The sequence below is a fragment of the Salmo salar genome, chromosome 17 (genome assembly GCF_965601325.2).
Source record: "Salmo salar chromosome 17, fSalSal1, whole genome shotgun sequence".
Classification (NCBI taxonomy): domain Eukaryota; kingdom Metazoa; phylum Chordata; class Actinopteri; order Salmoniformes; family Salmonidae; genus Salmo; species Salmo salar.
The window spans coordinates 54,542,755-54,564,267 of record NC_138307.1 but is presented as its reverse complement, the minus strand read 5'-3'; the positions used below and the strand labels follow the sequence as shown (position 1 = coordinate 54,564,267).

The 21,513-nt window shown below is 42.0% G+C and overlaps 1 protein-coding gene across 3 annotated transcripts in view; it reads right to left on the bottom strand.

Annotated features, from left to right (window-relative positions):
• The window catches only part of ttll12 (tubulin tyrosine ligase-like family, member 12), a 43,984-nt gene extending 28,080 nt beyond the window's left edge, over positions 1-15,904 (bottom strand). Inside the window, exons 1-9 of one of the 3 annotated variants that reach the window (XM_014153124.3) lie at positions 15,658-15,904; positions 13,655-13,803; positions 13,089-13,287; positions 12,839-12,998; positions 5,432-5,565; positions 4,879-4,955; positions 4,678-4,794; positions 3,807-4,001; positions 3,622-3,733 (exon numbers count right to left, since the gene is read on the bottom strand). In XM_014153124.3, the coding sequence (XP_014008599.2) occupies positions 3,622-3,733; positions 3,807-4,001; positions 4,678-4,794; positions 4,879-4,955; positions 5,432-5,565; positions 12,839-12,998; positions 13,089-13,287; positions 13,655-13,803; positions 15,658-15,891 (1,377 nt within the window). In that variant the 5' untranslated portion in view covers positions 15,892-15,904. Of the gene's footprint in view, positions 1-3,621; positions 3,734-3,806; positions 4,002-4,677; positions 4,795-4,878; positions 4,956-5,431; positions 5,566-12,838; positions 12,999-13,088; positions 13,288-13,654; positions 13,804-14,514; positions 15,439-15,506; positions 15,630-15,657 lie in introns of those variants that run through there. The other 2 variants (XM_082963866.1, XM_082963865.1) reach the window with 2 other exon arrangements.
• Positions 15,905-21,513: the final 5,609 nt, after the last annotated feature.

Genomic DNA, 21,513 nt, shown 5'->3' with positions numbered 1-21,513 from the left:
GTCAACAGTCTTTAGAACATTGTTTCATGCTTCTACTGTGAATATGGAGAGAATAAGAGCTCCTGGAAGTAGATGAGTGAGAAAATGACATGAGCTCAGTGGCGCACGCTCCCTTGAGAGTTAGCTGTGTTCCTTTTCTTTTTTGAAGACAAAGGAATCGTCCGGTTGGAATATTATGGAAGATTTATGATAAAAACATCCTAAAGATTGATTCTATACATCGTTTGACATTCTATACATCGTCTGTAATATAACTTTTTTGACTTTTCGTCTGAACTTAACTGCGCGAGCACAGTGCATTTGGAGTACTCTATCCAACACGCAAACAAAAAGGAGGTATTTGGACATATATGGACTTTATCGAAACAAATGAACCTTTATTGGGGAACTGGGATTCCTGGGAGTGCATTCCGACGAAGATCAAAGGTAAGTGAATATTTATAATGTTATTTCAGAGTTTTGTTGACTCCACAAAATGGCGGGTTTGGTTTCGTCTCCGAGCGCTGTACTCAGATTATTGCAAAGTGTGCTTTCGCTGTAAAGTTTTTTGGAAATCTGACACAGCGGTTGCATTAACTTCTTTGGGAGAGGTGGCAGTATTTTCACGGCCGGATAAAAAACGTACCCAATTTAATCTGGTTACTACTCCTGCCCAGAAACTAGAATATGCATATAATTAGTAGATTTGGATAGAAAACACTCGAAAGTTTCTAAAACTATTTGAATGGTGTCTGTGAGTATAACAGAACTCATATGGCAGGCCAAAACCTGAGAAGATTCCATACAGGAAGTGCCCTGTCTGACAATTTGTTGTCCTTCTGTTGCATCTCTATCGAAAATACAGCATCTGTGCTGTAACGTGACATTTTCTAAGGCTTCCATTGGCTCTCTAAAGCCGCCAGAAAGTGGAATGGGGTGTCTGCTGTCTCTGGGCGAAGAACAGCAGGAGAATTTGTGAGTGGTCAGCCTGGGGACAGTGACACTGGAGATGCGTGGTCACGAGACTACTCCATTTTTTTCTTTCAGCCTTTGAATGAATACAACATTGCCCGGTTGGAATATTATCGCTATTTTACGAGAAAAATAGCATAAAAATTGATTTTAAACAGCGTTTGACATGCTTCTAAGTACGGTAATGGAATATTTTGGGGAAAAAAAGTGTCACAAAATGCGCTTGCGCGTCACCCTTCGGATAGTGACCTGAAAGCACGAACAAAACGTAGCTATTTGAATATAACTATGGATTATTTGGAACCAAAACAACATTTGTTGTTGAAGTAGAAGAAGTCCTGGGAGTGAATTCTGACAAAGCACAGCAAAGGTAATCCAATTTTTATAAAAGTGTCAAAATAGCTAGCCGTGATGGCCGAGCTATGTACTCAGAATATTGCAAAATGTGCTTTCGCCGAAAAGCTATTTTAAAATCTGACACCGCGATTGCATAAAAGAGTTCTGTATCTATAATTCTTAAAATAATTATGTATTTTGTGAACGTTTATCATGAGTAATTTAGTAAATTCACCAGAAGTTTGCGGTGGGTATGCTAGTTCTGAACATCACATGCTAATGTAAAAAGCTGTTTTTTGATATAAATATGAACAAAACATGCATGTATTGTATAACATAATGTCCTAGGAGTGTCATCTGATGAAGATCAAAGGTTAGTGCTGCATTTAGCTGTGGTTTGGGTTTATGTGACATATATGCTTGCTTGGAAAATGGCTGTGTGATTATTTGTGTCTATGTACTCTCCTAACAATCTAATGTTTTGCTTTTGCTGTAAAGCCTTTTTGAAAACGGACAATGTGGTTCGATTAACGAGGGTCTTATCTTTAAAATGGTGTAAAATAGTTGATTGAGAAAATTGAATTGTGGTATTTTAGTTGGTTTTGTATTTCGCGCCATGCGATGCTGTTGGCTAGGGGTTCCGCAAGCGGAACGTCTGTCCTCAACAGGTTAAGGAGAAGTGTATCTATAATTCTTTGAATAACAGTTTAATACTTTATCAACGTTTACGATGAGTATTTCTGTAAATTGATGTGCTCATTCACTAAGTTTTGGGAGGCAAAACATTTCAACATTACACGCCAATGTAAAATGGGGTTTTTGGATATAAATATGAACTTTATCGAGCAAAACATAAATGTATTGTGTAACATGAAGTCCTATGAGTGCCATCTGATGAAGATCATCAAAGGTTAGTGATTCATTTTAGCTGTATTTCTGGTTTTTGTGACGCCTCTCCTTGCTTGGAAAATGGCTGTGTGGTTTTTCTTGTCTCGGCGCTGTCCTAACATAATCTAATGCTATGCTTTCGACGTAAAGTCTTTGAAATCGGACAATGTGGTTGGATTAACGAGAAGTTCATCTTTAAAATTGTGTAAAATAGTTGTATGTTTGAGAAATTTGAATTATGAGATTTTTGTTGTTTTGAATTTGACGCCCTGCTATTGCACTGGCTGTTGAAATGTGGGACGCTAGCGTCTCACATTTACCAGAAAGGGTAATGTGATTTTTGAATGACTCAGGGATTTCACCATGAGGCTAACAGTGACTTCAAAACAGTTAGAGTTTATTGGCTGTGATAGGATAATTGAGGATGGATCAACATTGTAGTTACTCCACAATACTAACCTAGTTGACACAATGAAAAGGAAGCATGTACAGAATAAAAATATTCCAAAACATGAATCCTGTTTGCAACAAGGCACTAAAGTAGCCTAGTGGTTAGAGTGTTGGACTAGTAACCGAAATGTTGCAAGATCGAATCCCCGAGCTGACAAGGTAAAAATCTGTCGTTCTGCCCCTGAACAAGGCAGTTAAACCACTGTTCCTAGGCCGTCATTGAAAATAAGAATTTGTTCTTAACTGACTTGCCTTGTTAAATAAGGTTAAAAAAATAATTAATAAAAAAGGAATACCGCAAAACATTTCCTGAATACAAAGTGTTATTACTGAGTACCACTCTCCATATTTCCAAGCATAGTGGTGGCTGCATCATGTTATGGCTATGCTTGTAATCATTAAGGACTGGGTAGTTTTTCAGGATAAAAAAGAAATCCTAGAGGAAAACCTTATTCAATCTGCTTTCCACCAGACACTGGGAGATGAATTCACATTTCAGCAGGACAATAACCTAAAAACACAAGGCCAACTCTACACTGGACTTGCTTAGCAAAAAGAGAGACAGTGAATGTTCCCGAGTGGCCTAGTTACAGTTTCGACTTAAACCTACTTGTGAGCACTAAAGTGTGAGTAGTGCAAAGTGACATTGGAAAAGAGATGGCTACACTAGGTGCTAAAGAGTTACAAGCATGTGTGAATGGTACGCTAATATGGCCTCAATTAGCCTTTTGTTGGCCCCGAGACCCCTCTGGGCTCTCTGTTGGCGATAAAGTGGGGGAGTGAGGGGTTAACGGCTTTGATCATGAGGCCATCTGGACCGGGTCTCAGAGGGGTTTAAGATAGGACCACACGGGACACAAAACTCCAGGCCTTAGACAGAGAAGACTGGTGGTGTTAATATTTAAGTCTGATGTAAATAGATACAACTGCAGGGGGTTAAATTAGGATGCTTTTCCATAATTGTTTTTCCACATGACCATGGTGTGTGTGTGTTACCTTGGGCGTGCTCTCTCTCTGTCTGATGATGTAGTCTAGGTTGTTGGTGATGTGTGTGTCCAGCCCCCGGGCCAGGTTCCAAGGCTTACAGATCCAATGATTGTCTTCTCCCCTGGAGATGAAAACGTATCACGGTAGTAAGTTATATCCTATATGAAGGGAGACATCTGATTATCTGAGCTCACCTCTCTTGTCTTTGTTGGTAATGTCTGACAAACTGAGGCAGTTCTGTCTGCAGGTTGAATGTCTCTGGCAGCCACTCGGCCCCCTGGCCTCCCCGGGCCCTCCGCGACACGGCGGAGAGGCAGTCCTTCACTGTGACAACCGTCTCACAGGGAAACTGATTGGTCATAACGTGAGGACGCTCCTCGCTTAACTTCCTGTGGAGAGACAGACAGACTCCGTGTTTGAGGGAGAGAGAGTCAGTTTAGGATTATTATATTAGTTTGGTGTTTTTCACATCTTGGCTAGGATTGAGAGATCCTAGATGAGTAAGTTATCAATAAATCACTTGTACTCTCATTAATGGTGTTCTAAAGACAGCTAAGATTAAGGCCAGAGCCCTGGAGACTTCTCACCGCCCAAACAGCCTGGAGGCTTTGGTTAAAGTGTTATCTGAGGTGTGTGTCATTGGGACAGAAAGCAGCCATCTCTGTCCCAATGCACTATAAAATAACTAGAATTTGAAGCATCTCATCATTTACATGTCACTTAACACTACTTACTAAGGTGCTCACACTTGGAAGGCCACCAGCGTTACATATGCATGCGATGTCTGTGGTTGACATAAGATATGGGTTGTGAAGTGAGTGAGCCGTGATCTTACTAAGACGACACTGCGGAACCAGCCAAAAGCAACATACTCAGAGAGCACAGCAGAAAGCCCAAATCTAGTAAAAACCCCACATTAGTTGTAGAAGTGAACAGTATCAGTTCTGAAATAAGAATGCAGGAGTTTGACATGGCTTGATATGTTGGGCTGATTCTCATCGGGCGTCAGTGTGATTAAATGATGGAATAGTGTTTTGGGTACACGTTGAAAGAGTGTGTGTTCACCTGTAGTCTCTGATGTGGGAGAAGGTCCAAAGAATATCGGCCTCCTCTTCAGTCTCTGTGAACGTGAACCGTGGGTGATGGAGATTGTTTAGAACTTGTTCCATCTCTGTGAACACCCTGCAAGGCATGCACGCAAAGAGGCGCGTGAGCATGATTATATGTCATATCTCGGTAATGAGATCAAAACGGACTTGGACTGACTTGAGCACTTTGTCTTTGGGGACAGTATGGGGCCGAATGTCCAGAGGAAGAATCTCCTTGTTCTCCTGGGAAATGGTCTGAGGAGAGAAAGGCAGGGGGAGAAAGAGGGTTTGGCAGTTTAAAAATGGCACTCCAGTCTGCTTTACACTCCATTTAACACAAGGCACATCTCAATAACTGGTCCAGGTAAGTCATGACATTGCTCCTCAAGCAACAGATTTCCATCAGATCAACTCCTTGAATGCCCTACTCCATGCAGGTTTGCAGTTGTCTAAAAAAAAAACACTTGTTAAAAACATTTTATTTTTTTGACCCTTTAGTGTGTACTTTACTGTACTTATACTTGGGATATCGCTCTCAAACAGGATATTTTTTTTAAAATTGCATAACAATTCACTAGAGGACATATTTAACCATAGTTAAACATTTCATTCATTTGACCTCTGCAGGTTTCATGTGTAGATCTTTCACTTATGAACTTCCTCAAGACATCGAGTGAGTCGTTCATCGGCTGACCGTACTGACAGTAGAAACATGTTTCCGGTCTCCCTACCTCATAGTAGAGATCAGAGGGTTCAGGGGTCAGAGTGCTGACCCCTTCCAGGTCAGCTGGTATCCATGGCAACAATCGACATCTCCTCACCAGAGGGTTGCTCTCGCCATAAGCATAGTCACGTGTCACTTCCTCTGGGAGAGAAACTTAGTTAAGAGAGACACACTGAACAAAAGGGTTATGGGGACATAGGGGGAAGATGCATAAGAGAAAGACGCGGTGACTGGTTCATCACACCTAGCCTATAGATTACGTGGACCGTTGTTGGCCATGTTTTGAAGGCATGTAAGTGTGAATACAGGCCTGGGGGAGGAGGGAAAGATTTTTGTCACTGATAGCCCACTTCAATGGCATCTCCATAGATTCACCACCAGGGAGAAGCCTGGGGTCCTACTGTACCACAGCTAAAGCACCTCCCCCAATGGTGTGTGTGTGTGTTGTTGGGTTCTAGCTTGAAATACTTCCTATACTAGAAGTATACATTCTTCATACGGGTACATGTATGAAGAATGTATATGGTGGGGTCAATGGAGGTTGGATAAGAGCCACGGGCCTGGAAAGTTACTAAGTAAGGGAAAAGGGCATCACATTGTGGCGGTCACTGATAACGGTGAATTAGTGAAGAATGAGGGCTGAGGTCAGGTCAGATGAAAGGAGAAAGAACAGTTTCATTAAACACATTACTTAAGTCCCTGCCTAGCAACAGAGATGTTGCTCATTCATTCCTTTACACTTGTGTGTATAAGGTAGTTGTGAAAATGTTAGGTTACTTGTTAGATATTATTGCATGGTCAGAACTAGAAGTACAAGCATTTCGCTACACTCGCATTAACATCTGCTAACCATGTGTATGTGACCAATAAAATTTGATTTGAGATGTATTGGCTGTCAAGATGTACAATGAGTTGACTCCATCCAATATTAGGTCAAAATATATATGTACGTGTGTAAACATGTCTGTCTTTTTCAGCTGTTTGAACCAGCGGGTGAATAAACTTGGTTTGGAGCTTTGACTAGTTGTCTGTTAGGTTCTAAATAAAGACAGTAAAAACGAACAGTGGTACACATTAGTTCAGAAACTTAATGTAGGTATTGTGATGAGCTGTAGACCACACTATCTACCTAGAGAGTTTCTGTATTTTTCGTAGCGGTCAGCATACCACCACAGACCAAGGTGGCACCAAAACCGCACTCAATGAGCTGTATTCTGCCATAAGCAAACAGGAAAACGCTCATCCAGAGGCGGTGCTCCTAGTGGCCGGGGACTTTAATGCAGGGAACCTTAAATCAGTTTTACCTCATTTCTATCAGCATGGTAAATGTGCAACAAGAGGGAGAAAAAAATTCTAGAGCATCTTTACTCCACACACAGACGCGTATGAAGCTCTCCCTCACCCTCCATTTGGCAAATCTGACAATAATTCTATCCTCCTGATTCCTGCTTACAAGCAAAAATGAAAGCAGGAAGCACCAGTGACAAGATCAATAAAAAAGTGGTCAGATGAAGCAGATGCTAAACTACAGGACTGTTTTGCTATCACAGACTGGAACATGTTCCGGGATTCTTCCGATGGCATTGAGGAGTACACCACATCAGTCACTGACTATCAATAAGTGCATCAAGGACGTCGTCCCCACAGTGACCGTACATACATACCCAACCAGAAGCCATGGATTACAGGCAACATTCGCACTGAGCTAAAGAGTAGAGCTGCCGCTTTCAAGGAGTGGGACTCTAACCCAGAAGCTTATGAGAAATCCCGCAACGCCCTCCGACGAACCATCAAACAGGCAAACCGTCAATACAGGACTAAGATCGAATTGTACTACACTGGCTCCGACATTCATCAGATGTGGCTGGGATTGCAAACTAACAGACTACAAAGGGAAGCACAGCCGAGAGCTGCCCAGTGACATTAGCCTACCAGACAAGCTAAATAACTTCTCTGCTCGCTTCGAGGAATTAACACTGAAACACGCATGAGAGCATCAGCTGTTTCGGATGACTGTGTGATCACGCTCTCCGCAGCCAATGTGAGTAAGACCTTTAAAACGGGTCAACATTCACAAGGTCGCTGGGCCAGACGGATGTGTACTATGAGTATGCACAGACCAACTGGCAAGTGCGTCACTGACATTTTCAACCTGTCCCTATCTGATCCTGTAATATCAACATGTTTCAAACAGACCACCATACTCCCTGTGCCCAAGAACACTAAGGTAACCTGCCTAAATGACTACCAACCCTTGGCACTCACATCTGTAGCCATGAAGCACTTTGAAAGGCTGGTCATGACTCACATCAACACCATTATCCCAGAAACCCTAGACCCACTCCAATTTGCAAACCGCACCAACAGATCCACAGATAATGCAATCTCCATTGCACCCCACACTGTCCTATCCCACCTGGTCAAAAGGAACACCTTTGTGAGAATACTTTTCATTGACTACAGCTCAGTGTTCAACACCATAGTGCCCTCAAAGCTCATCACTAAGCTAAGGAACTGGGACTAAACACCTCCTCTCTGCAACTGGATCCTAGACTTCCTGACAGGCGGTGAGGGTAGGTAACGACACATCCGCCACGCTGATCCTCAACACGGGGTCCCTCAGGGGTGCGTGCTCAGTCCCCTCCTGTACTCCCTGTTCACTCATGACTGCACAGCCAGGCACAACTCCAACACCATTAAGTTTACTGATGACAACAGTGCTAGGCCTGATCACCGACAATGAGGACAACAACCTCTCCCTCAATGTGATCAAGACAAAGGAGATGATTGTGGACTACAGGAAAAGGAGGACCGAGCACACCCCCATTCTCATCGACGGGGCTGTAGTGGAGCAGGTTGAAAGCTTCAAGTTCCTTGGTGTCCACATCACCAACAAACTAACATGGTCCAAGCAGACAAAGACAGTCGTGAAGAGGGCACGACAAAACCTATTCCCCCTCAGGAGACTGAAAAGATTTGGTATGGGTCCTCAGATCCTCAAAAGGTTCTACAGCTGCAACATCGAGAGCATCCTGACGGGTTGCATCATTGCCTGGTATGGCAACTGCTCGGCCTCCGACCGCAAGGCACAACAGAGGGTAGTGCGTACGGCCCAGTACATCACCAGGGCCAAGCTTCCTGCCATCCAGGACCTCTATACGAGGCGGTGTCAGAGGAAGCCCCTAAAAATTGTCAAAGACTCCAGCCACCCTAGTTATAGACTGTTTGCTCTGCTACCGCACGGCAAGCGGTACCGGAGCGCCAAGCCTATGTCCAAAAGGCTTATAAACAGCTTCCACCCCCAAGCCATAAGACCCCTGAACAGCTAATCAAATGGCTACCCAGACTATTTGCATTGCCCCCCCCCCCATGCTGCTACTCTTATTATCTATGCATAGTCACTTAATAATAACACTACCTACATGTACATATTACCACAATTACCGTGACACCGGTGCCCCCGCACATTGACTCTGGGCCGGTACTATTGAGAATTTTCCAAACCATGTGTCAATTATTTATTTCAGGAGCCAGCAAATTAGTGCTGGCTATATGTGCTCTGGGTCATTAGACACCATTACTATGGCCAAATACCATGTTTAAACCCTGTAGTGTGAACCATACAACACTGCTCTCTTGAACGTTTATAAGCTGATTACATTGTACAAGGCCCCGTTGGCTCGACAAGAACATCTGGTGTACCTCCAATAGACTTGAATGACCCAGGACATAAAAACACCAGGTGTGGACTATACAGTCATGGCCAAAAGTTGAGAATGACAAATATGAATTTTCACAAAGTCTCAGTTTGTATGATGGCAATTTGCATATTCTCCAGAATGTTATGAAGAGTGATCAGATGAATTACAATTAATTGCAAAGTCCCTCTTTGCCATGCAAATGAACTGAATCCCCCAAAAACATTTCCACTGCATTTCAGCCCTGCCACAAAAGGACCAGCTGACATGTCTGTGATTCTCTCGTTAACACAGATGTGAGTGTTGACGGGGACAAGGCTGGAGATCACTTTGTCATGCTGATTGAGTTTGAATAACAGACTGGAAGCTTCAAAAAAGGAGGGTGGTGCTTGGAATCATTGTTCTTCCTCTGTCAACCATGGTTACCTGCAAGGAAACACGTGCCATCACCATTGATTTGCACAAAAAGGGCTTCACAGGCAAGGATATTGCTGCCAGTAAGATTGCACCTAAATCAACCATTTATCGGATCATCAAGAACTTCAAGGAGAGCGGTTCAATTGTTGTGAAGAAGGCTTCAGGGCGCCCAAGAAAGTCCAGCAAGCGCGAGGATTGTCTCCTAAAGTTGATTCAGCTGCGGGATCGGGTCACCACCAGTACAGAGCATGCTCGGGAATGGCAGCAGGCAGGTGTGAGTGCATCTGCACGCACAGTGAGGCGAAGACTTTTGGAGGATGGCCTGGTGTCAAGAAGGGCAGCAAAGAAGCCACTTCTCTCCAGGAAAAACGTCAGGGACAGACTGATATTCTGCAAAAGGTACAGGGATTGGACTGCTGAGGACTCGGGTAAAGTCCTTTTCTCTGATGAATCCCCTTTCCGATTGTTTGGGGCATCCGGAAAAAAAGCTTGTCCGGAGAAGACAAGGTGAGCGCTACCATCAGTCCTGTGTCATGCCAACAGTAAAGCATCCTGAGATAATTCATGTGTGGGATTGCTTATCAGCCAAGGGAGTGGGCTCACTCACAATTTTGCCTAAGAACACAGCCATGAATAAAGAATGGTACCAACACATCCTCCGAGAGCAACTTCTCCCAACCATCCAGGAACAGTTTGGTGACGAACAATGCCTTTTCCAGCATGATGGAGCACCTTGCCATAAGGCAAAAGTGATAACTAAGTGGCTCGGGGAACAAAACATTGATTTTTGGGTCCATGGCCAGGAAACTCAGCAGACCTTAATCCCATTGAGAACTTGTGGTCAATCCTAAAGAGGCGGGTAGACAAACAAACACCCACAAATTCTGACAAACTCCAAGCATTTATTATGCAAGAATGGGCTGCCATCAGTCAGGATGTGGGCCAGAAGTTAATTGACAGCATGCCAAGGCGGATTGCAGAGGTCTTGAAAAAAAACATGTCAACACTGCAAATATTGACTCTGCATCAACTTCATGTAATTGTCAATAAAAGCCTTTGACACTTATGAAATGCTTGTAATTATACTTCAGTATTCCATAGCAATATCTGACAAAAATATCTAAAGACACTGAAGCAGCAGACTTTGTGAAAATTAATATTTGTGTCATTCTCAACTTTTGGCCATGACTGTACAATGGCTTCAAGAAGTATTCACACCCCTTTACATTTGCACATTTTGTTATTACAAAGATTTTAACATTAGTAAATATATATTACATAAGTATTCAACCCCGAGTCACCTTTGGCAGCTATTACAGCTGTGAGCCTGTCTGGGTAAGTCTTGCAGACCTGGATTGTGCAATATTGCTACATTAATCTTTAAATTATTAAAGCTCTGTCAAGTTGGTTGTTGATCACTGCTTGACAGCCATCTTCAAGTCCTGCCACAGATGTTCAAGTCGATTTAGGTCAAAACTGTAACAATGCCACTCAGGAAGATAGTGTCTTCTTGGTAAGCAACTCCAGTGTAGATTTGGCCTTGTGTTTTAGATTATTGTCCTGCTGAAAGGTGAATTCATCTCCCAGTGTCAGGTGGAAAGCAGACAACCAGGTTTTCCTCTAAGATTTTGCCTGTGCTTAGCTTTATTCCATTCATTTATCCAGAAAAACTCCCCAGTCCTTAACGATTACAAGCATAGCCATAACATGATGCAGCCACCACTGCTTGAAAATATGCAGAGTGGTACTCAGTAATGTTTGATTAGCCCCAAACATAACAAACATAACACTTTGTATTCAGGACATTTTTTTGCAGTATTATTGTTGTGCCTTGCAAACAGCATGCATGTTTTGTAATATTTGTATTCTGTACAGACTTCCTTCTTTTCACTCTGTCATTTAGGTTAGTATTGTGGAGTAACTACAATGCTGTTGATCCATCCTCAATTCTCCCATCACAGCCATTAAACTAAGTTTTAAAGTCACCATTGGCCATATGGTGACAACCCTGAGCAGTTTCTTTCCTCTCCAGCAAATCAGTTAGGAAGGACACATGCATCTTTGTAGTGACTGGGTCTATTGATACACCATCCAAAGTGTAATTAATAACTTCTCCATGCTCAAACGCTGTAATGCTTTGCACACCGAGTGAGTCCATGCAACTTACTATGTGACTTGTTAAGCAATTTTGTACTCCTGAACGTATTTAGGCTTGCCATAACAAAAGGGACTGAATACTTATTGACAAGACATCTCTGCTTTTCATTTATGGTAAAAAAGAAAACTAAAAACATAATTCCACTTGGAAATTATGGGGTATTGTGTGTATGCCTGAGACTCAATCTCAATTTAAGAACTTTAATGTTCAGGTGGTAACAACAAAATATGGAAAAAGTCAAGGGGTGTGAGTACTTTCTGAACACACTAACATCACAACATACACATAACATGCATACTGTAACCACACACACCGCTGGCACAGTCTTATCTATTCTATTGCCTAGACTACCTATATGAACAGTACATCTCTAGCTCAATTACCTCATGCCCGTGCACATTGACTCGTACTGGTACTCAGTATATATAGCCATGTTATTTTTCAAATCAAAGCTAATTTTATTTGTCACATACACATGGTTAGCAGATGTTAATGCGAGTGTAGCAAAATGCTTGTCAACCATTGAGCATGTTTGGGATGCTATGGATCGACAGTGTTCCAGTTCCCACCAATAGCCAGCAACTTCGCACAGCCATTGAAGAGGATTGGGACAACATTCCACAGGCCACAATTAACAGCCTGATCAACTCTATGCGAAGGAGATGTGTCGCGCAGCATGAGGCAAATGGTGGTCACACCAGATACTGACTGGTTTTCTGATCCACGCCCCTACTTTTTTTTTTTTAATGTTTGTGACCAACAGATGCATATCTGTATTCCCAGTCAAGTGAAATAAATAGATTAGGCCCAAATTAAAGTATTTCAATTAATTGATTTCCTTATATGAACTGTAACTATGAATCTATGAAATTCTTGCATGTTGCGTTTATATCTACAGGCTGAGGAAACTTCCCTCTCTTTAATGTAGATCAAGTGGTGATTGAAATCCATGTGTGTTGAAGTTTGTATGCCACATGTGTACAACTCGTCATTTATAACACCTTGAATTTACTAAGAACCCTACACTAAGAACCCTACACTGTGAATGTGTGTGTGTGTGTGTGTGTGTGTGTGTGTGTGTGTGTGTGTGTGTGTGTGTGTGTGCGTGTGTGTATATGCACACGCCAATGAGTGTCTATACCTCCCTCCTGCAGGTCTGCGAGAGGCCAGAGCACAGTGTAGGCCAGTTGGCCCTGTGTGTAGAAGAAGGGAGCCATGCAACAGCTAGGCTGGTCAGAGTGCTGCACCTGGGAGCCAAACTCATCCATGATGTACCAGACAGGCACTTTTTCCTCTGCTGACTGGACACACACAGGAGTTGGGGGGGGGTTGTTAGAGAGCGAGAGAAAGAAATAGTGTGAGTGAAAGAGAGAGAGAGTATGTGCTCATACCCCCTGGGCCAGCTGGTAGGTCTGGTTGTACTTCCACATTTGTTCCAGCACCAGCTCCACAACGTCTGGATCAGGGGCCTCTCCGTGGAAGTCCACCCCCATGAGGGAAGCCATCCTGGGCAGGAGGCCGGGGATCTGCTCCAGCTGCTGCCTAGAGCTCTCCACGCGGTACGTCCATGCATGGTCAACCAGGAAGATACTGGAGGATGGAGGAATTAGAGGATATGAGGTAAAAGAGATACAGGATAGGGAGATGGAAGAGGAAGTGATGAGGCAGGACAGACAAAGAATAGAAGAGATGTAGACGGAGGTGAAATGCTAGTATGTGGGATGTCTAACAAAAATGGGTAAGCCAACCAAAGCGTAAGAAAATAAGTGTACCCACTTTATACAATACTATCTGTAGTTTTACACCTACTTATAAAAACACTGTGCTCTTGACCGTGAGAAAATAAATAAAAAACTATATAATCTCCATGGAAAAGTGAGGTGGTAGGTGACATGCACTGGTGACTTGCATGAGATGGTAAACAGGTGGTTATTTAGTATGACTACAGCGCCCTCACCTGGTGGGGTCTGAGGCTTGCATGCCAGTCCCCCTGGTCACAATCACTTTACACGTAATCTCTACACTAGGATAAGCCTTCTTTCCCTCTTCATCTTCATCGTCCTGTTCTACCTGCATGACGCCAAACACTTCTCCTGCATCGTACACCTGGATCCGAAGAGCAAGGGAAGATTTAGATAGGCTAGCCAGATAACCATAAAACCCAGTTGAATATACAACATGCACAGAATGTTAACCTTGAAATTGCATTAAAAACAACTGTTAAACATGCAAACCATATATTTTTTTAAATGTACCTTTATTTAACTAGGCAAGTCATTTAAGATCAAATTCTTATTTACAATGACGGCCTACCCCGGCCAAACCCGGGTGACGCAGGGCCAATTGTGCGCCGCCCTATGGGACACCCAATCACGGCCGGATGTGATGGAGCCTGGATTGAAACCAGGGACTGCAGTGCCTTAGACCGCTGCGCCACTCACAGGCATTGGATCTGATACTGAGCCAGAACTAATATTAACTAGCCTAGCTCCAGTAGAGGTGGTGGCGTTTATGATTATGTTTAGCTCACATAATCTAAATTTAAAAAGTCTACATTAAGGTGCCTGTAATAGAATTAACTCATATAAATCTTAATAAATGCATTTCTATAGCTTCCAAAACATATCAAGTATCAAGATGGCTGTGCAGTGGGTTCAATACAGCGCCCCCTGTCCTGTCATCAAGGATTTTGATTTTATTATACACATCTTTTAAAAACATCAATAATGATCACTTTCGGTATGGCTTTGAAACATATGGCCCTTATCTTCCATCAGCGAGAAAGAATCCTTCAAATAAAATTTTAAAAACACTTACTGTAACAGTTTTGCACCGATCCATATAACCATGGATCCATATAGCCATACGAAACTACACTACATGACCAAAAGTATGTGGCCACCTGCTCATCGCATATCTTATTCCAAAACCATGGGCATTAATATGGAGTTGATGTTGGGCGATTAGGCCTGGCTCGCAGTTGGCGTTTCAATTCATCCCAAAGGTGTTCGATGGGGTTGAGGTCAGGGCTCTGTGCAGGCCAGGCAAGTTCTTCCACAGCAATCTCGACAAACCATTTCTGTATGGACCACCCTTTGAGCATGGGGGCATTGTCATGCTGAAATAGTAAAGGTCTTGCCCCCAAAAAGTTGGAAGCACAGAATCGTCTAGAAAGTAATTGATGGCTGTAGCATTGAGATTTCCCTTCACAGGAACTAAGGGGCCTAACCAAACCATGAAAAACAGCACCAGACCATTATTCCTCCTCCTCCACTAAACCTCACAGTTGGCACTATGCATTCGGGAAGGTAGCGTCCTCCTGGCATCCGCCAAACACAGAACAGCATTTACAGTTCACCGGGGTAGCTCAAGCAAGGCAGAAATTTGACTGAGTTGTTGGAAAGGTGGCATCCTATGACGGTGCCATATTGAAAGTCACTGAGTGCTTCAGTAAGGCCATTCTACTACCAATGTTTGTCTATGGAGATTGCATGGCTATGTGCTCGATTTTATACACCTGTCAGCAACAGGTGTGGCTGAAATAGCCGAATCCACTAATTTGAAGGGGTGTCCACATACTTTTGTATAAATAGTGTAGGTGTTCGGAGCATGCTAGATAGCTGTTTACCACAGGTGGTCACCGTTTGCCTTGTTTTCCGTAAATAAACGCGCGGTATTAAAAAATGAAGACATATGGGTTACTGTTCCTACACGTCCATCAAGGTGTATAATCAATTTAACCTAACCTTTTGTTTTCTGACAATTATTTCTCACTGATTTCAAAGGTCCTTATGTTTGCAAAACCGTACCCCAAGCTTTGCATGCTAATGTTCAGACCGAGCGTCCAAGATCTTAACAAATATCTCCCCTTCGTCCAATGACTTAACGTGACGTGTAATGGAACTGAACCGAGAGTCATGATCAAGGGCTATATCTAGCTTCAGCCATTACGCTACCGACCTCGTTGATAAGCTTGTAGTACAAGCTCTTCCAATACAGCCGAGGGATTCTTGAGGACTGTAGCGCAGCGGAGTGCAAAGACAGGAAGGTATTGAACTGTTCCTCCTCGCCATTCATAAGGTTTGTGTTAGGCTGCTCCATCTTTAACGCTACGTGTGAATCGCATGTGGTACATAATAAGAACGTGTACTGAACTACCGGGTCGTTCCGGAGCGGAGCACGCTGGCGGTGCATTATGGGAGATTTCTGGAACGAACCATAGACTTGGATAGACATCTCGTCATTGTTTTTGTCTTATTATTGCGTCTGTTAGACCAGTGGTTCCCAAACGGTGGGGCGCGCCCCCTAGTGTAAAGTTGTAATAGTAGAATACACAAGGTGCGATTTCGAAATTGGTTAGTTAGTTCCTCTTGTCATGTTAGTCATTGCATACCATAGAGAGCTATTTATAACTTGTCTGAAATGTCCAGATCAACTAGCCCATGTCAGATACCGTTTTTGTTTGTCACTCAAATATAACATGTATACACATTAGACATGGCAAAATGATAGAACTGCAAGAAAATGTGCTAAATGTTATTTGCACCCCATGACAAAATGTGTATAATTTCAGGAAATAAACCTGTAAAATTCTCTCCACCAGCAGGAGGGCTGTGAACAGTTTGTCATGAACAGTGCTTGTGCCCATAGAAATAGATGTGGTTCACGTGGGATGTTTTCCCTCAGGAGGACCCTGAGGGAAAAGGTTTGGGAACCCCTGTGTTAGGGCTCACGAGTGGCGCAGCAGTCTAAGGCACAGCATCTCAGTGCTAGAGGTGTCACTACAGACACCCTGGTTCGAATCCAGGCTGTATCGCAACCGGCCACGATTGGGAGTCCTATAGGGCGGCACACAATTGGCCCAGCGTCGTCCGGGTTTGGCCCGTGTAGGCCGTCGTTATAAATAAGAATTTGATCTTAACTGATGTTGTGGAAATATTAAGTCAAATATTTGCACCGATACCGGAACTTGTAAATTCAGTTTAGACTTTATTACAAAGTAACAGAGCTGAGCAATTCCATGGAACGACTGACTTCTCCTGCCCCGGACCTCTGTGTTTATAGCCTTCCTTCTATATGGATAATAACTCCCCTTGCCCCTTCACCACCATTATCTTCCAGTCTCAGTTCTTGCTTGTTAACGCCCACATCTGCTACGGTCTAGATTATAATGGTGGCGGGGGCCTGGCTGTGATACAAAAAAGAATACATTTATTACATACACGTGTTTCCAGTACAACCATGATTTCTTTGTTACATTTTCTGCTGACATCCTGTTTCTATATGTCTGGTTTTTAGCTTCATATACACCTTTTCCTGCTGACATGCAATATGCACCCGCCCATGAGTGTGTATGAGTATGTCTTTTCTGCTGACATTGTTTTCACTGTAGTCTAATGTTCAACTCTGTTTATCTAGCTCTGTCCATTTATCTAAACTCAGCAGATATTCTGCTCACGTATGTCTTATTCGTTATATATGGTTATCTGTCCTAATGCTTCAAAGTGGTCAGTCTAAACACTGGAACTGCAATCAATGACACGTGTTTTTGCTCCTACGCTGACTTGCCTAGTTAAATAAAGTTTAAATAAAATAAATATATATAAATAAAATAGAGCATCGACAGCGGTTTCCACTAGCACAGCCACAAAGTCAAAATTGGAAATATCGTAAACATTTATGAAAACAAAATAATCCTTTTTGGTCTTAATTAGAAGGTTGGGCATTATTTTGGCAGTGTGGTTAAGGTTAGGTTTAAAATCACATTTTAATTAGATAAATTGTAGAAATAGGCAGGGTTTAGGACTTTGTGGCTGTGGTAACGAGACATTGAGGCCATCTCCATTTTGAAGTAGTCAATTTTCTTCCTCTACTACATCGAGTTGAAAAACATACAGAGTGTACACTGCCACCTGCAGTGACGGAATGTTTCCTCACAAGTATAATTCATTGGCTGATCCCTCCTGATGACCTGGATTGAATTAGGTGATCATCCCTTTATCTATAGGGTTGAATAATATCTTCCTAGTGGGTTACACTTTAAGTGTGGGAATTTTAGCATATGGAAGTACACTTTGTCGTCATTTTATAGTACTATTACAAAGTACGAAAATACTTTTGCTCCTTAGAGAGCAATTTCTCAAGCACGAATTTTGCTAGGACAGTCTGGGAGTGGGGATGGGAAAACTGAAAAATAGCTGTTATTGGCAAAGAGGTTTGGACACTCTTTCATAGTACTATAGGCCTATACAGTACAAGAAAGTAGAGTAGGTCTATAGTTCAGTAGAGTTGAGTGCAGCATAGTTCAGTGCTGTATAGTTCAGTACATTAGAGTATAGTAGAGTATAGTTCAGTACGGGACTGTACTCTACTTTCCTGTACTGAACTATACTCTACTCTACTCCAGTTTACTGTAGAGTACAGTAAAGTACAATACATTCTAGACATCTACGTTTGGGACACATTAGAATGTCACATTAGTATGTCACATTTGTCATACCTTGATTAGACTATAATTTTATGAAAACATACATTATATAAACTCAATCATCATTGGCTTAAGTTACCAATTTTAGATGTGGAGTTCAGGAATACTTTATTTTCCCCTGTTGATAACCATAGTTTATTAAGACACATTTTTATTAATGGATTACATTAACGGAATGATTTTCAAATAGTTAAATCTGTGCTTAGTCTGCTCAATTATTAGGTTTAATTTATACCGAAGATAATACTCAGAGGGCTACATAGTCCTAAATGTTGTCAGCAACCAGGACTTGAAGTAAACACTGACATCAGCTTTAGGGAGTGGTAATATGGTGCCAATAGTGGTTGCAATTGATATCAGTGTATGGGTGATCTTAGAGCATATTGGGCCGGTTTCACAGCTAGGGTTTAGATTAATCCAGGACTAGGCCTTAATGTGTACTAGTTAAACTAGGACATTTAAGTAGCTTTCATGAATGTGGCTTAAATTTGGCTTAGTTAGTCAGAGACTATGGAGTCCTGGAGTAAGGAAAGTAAGCCTAAATGAGAACACCTGGGTTAAGCCTGATTAGGTTAAGTATGAGCACGTGCTGTTGGTCTAATGGTGCTCATAAAAACCCGGAATGGAATTAAATAAACACCATTACTGGTGTGAATCTTGAGACAAAACAACGGCAGAGGCAAAAATAATTAGTTCAAAAAACTTTAGTAAGTATGAAAAAACATTACTAAAACAAATTTTGTCAAACCATCCAGTTATTGAAAGTAAAAACCATACTACTGCTACTGAGCAAAAGAAAAAGAGTGGTTGGGCTGCAATTTGCAGTGAATTCAATGCAAATGAAAATGTAACCACAAGAAGAGTACAACAACTTCAGGTGAGATATCTTCATTATTATCAGTATTTCACATTTCTCATATTTATATTTTTGTAACATCACTTATATTGAATGAGATCAAAAAAAGACAAGACTGATGAATTGAGTGACTTGCTGTCTGGAATAATAGAGCACCTGCAACCTCTGGATGGTATACCAGAGGATGACCAACCTCTGGATGGTATACCAGATGATGACCATTTGGACAGTTCAGATGAAGAACTGAGCACAAATGGTACATATACCAAAGAAAGTAAATTTTGTCAATCTTTATTATTCTTTCATTCTACAGACCATATGAGTTTATTTGTGCTTCTAACAGTGTTCTTTTTCCAGAGGAAAGGAATCTGAACAGGTTGGAAGAGCCAGTGCACAGTGAGTGTGTTCCCTCCACATCTGCTATAACATCCCTGAGAGAAGATGCTGCCACCACCTTTCAACTGAGAACAAAAAAAGATGACCGTGCATGAAAAGTTAGCCAGAGAATTTCATGAGCATGAAATATCTGAAGGAAGAACATGAAATGAAAATGAGAATTCTACAGGTTGAATTGGATATGAAGTTGTAAGAGAGAGGTATGATCCAAAAAAGATACAGTAATGAGACAAGTGTGATTACCAGCCATGGGGAACAATCTTAATGTTTTGTCACTTGGATATTCACAAGTGAGAGTATTTTATTCACCACAAACTACATTTTAAACCAGCCTTGGTTTAGTCACTCAATTTTGCTGCATACTATTTGAATTTTGTACAGAACAAACGTGATCAAATAATGAATGCATTCCATATTTAAATGCATCTCATCCAGTTGAAGTGCTGCAATTTGAAAGCAACTCTGTGTGCAAGTCCTCGGTGGTCATTGCCTGCCTCAGCCATGGGCACATCTGTTTGATCCTGATCTTCCTGCCTCAGCCATGGGCACATCTGTTTGATCCTGATCTTCCTGCCTCAGCCATGGGCACATCTGTTTGATCCTGATCTTCCTGCCTCAGCCATGGGCACATCTGCTTGATCCTGATCTTCCTGCCTCAGCCATGGGCACATCTGCTTGATCCTGATCTTCCATCTTCCATCCTGATCTTCCATCACTCATTCTGAAATATATACATACACTTTGAATATGACATAGTCGAATTCTAGATTGGAGAAATTACATAACTGGCTATTGGTGAAATGCATGATGTCAATATATGATGAATGAAATGAATGATTGATGATTTTTATTTTATTTGTAGAGGTAATTCAGCGACAATTACCCAAATACTAGTTATTTTTTATTTTGTAGAGGTAATTCAGCGACAATTACCCAGGCTACCTTGACCTATGGGAGGGTGGTTTATTTTTTATTTTTGTAGAGGTCATTCTGTGAAAATTACCCAGTGAATGAGTTGATCTGTTTATGAATAGTGCGTGGTATGTTTCATTTGTTTGTTTGTCTGTGGATTATGGCAGGGTTTATTGGGTAATGGCCCAATGGTGGAATAAAAAGTTAGGAGTAGGGCAGAAGTTATTTGAATAAAAGGTTGAACATATTTGTTATTGACACTTTCCAACCATAGGACAGTATAGGAAATGTACAACCCTTAGTATACCAGTAAAATTATTACAAGGAAGTTGTGTTCTGTAGAGATTTCCATAGAAAATGACTTTGTGACACTATCACCAGGGGCACTGGTGAATAACATATTACTGTTACTCTACACCGTTAAGATATAATATTAGGAATTGAAGTCTATCATGCGGTTGTCTCTGTGAGGCCCATGTGTGAAATATATTTGAGTTTAGTAGAACCATTTACTATAGCCTGGATTAAGTGAGAGTAGAATTAGGATTACAGTATCATCCACTGTTGTTTAACACACACTGAAAGGAGATAGAGAATCATTTATATAGACATATTCCTACATATTACACCCACTTTGGGATAACCCTATAGAAATTGGGCAACACATTACACGCAGACTATCTAAATAAAAAGCCGGAGCACCATGGCACAGTCAAACCAGAATGAGGAGATAGGAGCAATGAAGCCTGTACAAGACTAGGTTGGATTTAGTCAAGGAGATAATTCAGACAAGAAAAATGGACAAAAAGAAAGGGATGAAGAAAAGCACCCTTGTATCAGAAACTGTGATAGGAATGATGATGCTGGAAGGACAGATCTTCATGAACAAGGCTACCGTGACCAAACTAAAGCTGGAGAGAACAATAGATTGCGGGAGGAAAGAAATGAGTCAGGACAGAGGCAGAACAGGAGTACTCCCCACCGCCCCGTCGCCATATGAAAATCAACCCAGAGGACCCCCCGGGTGACTATACACAGATCTACACTCTCATACCACTGACAGAAGAAAATGGAGAAGCAACCGCAATTGTCCTCAAGGGGACTCTGATGAAGGAGGTGAATGACACAACAGCAGCAACAAGCGGCATGAGAACAATAGAATTGG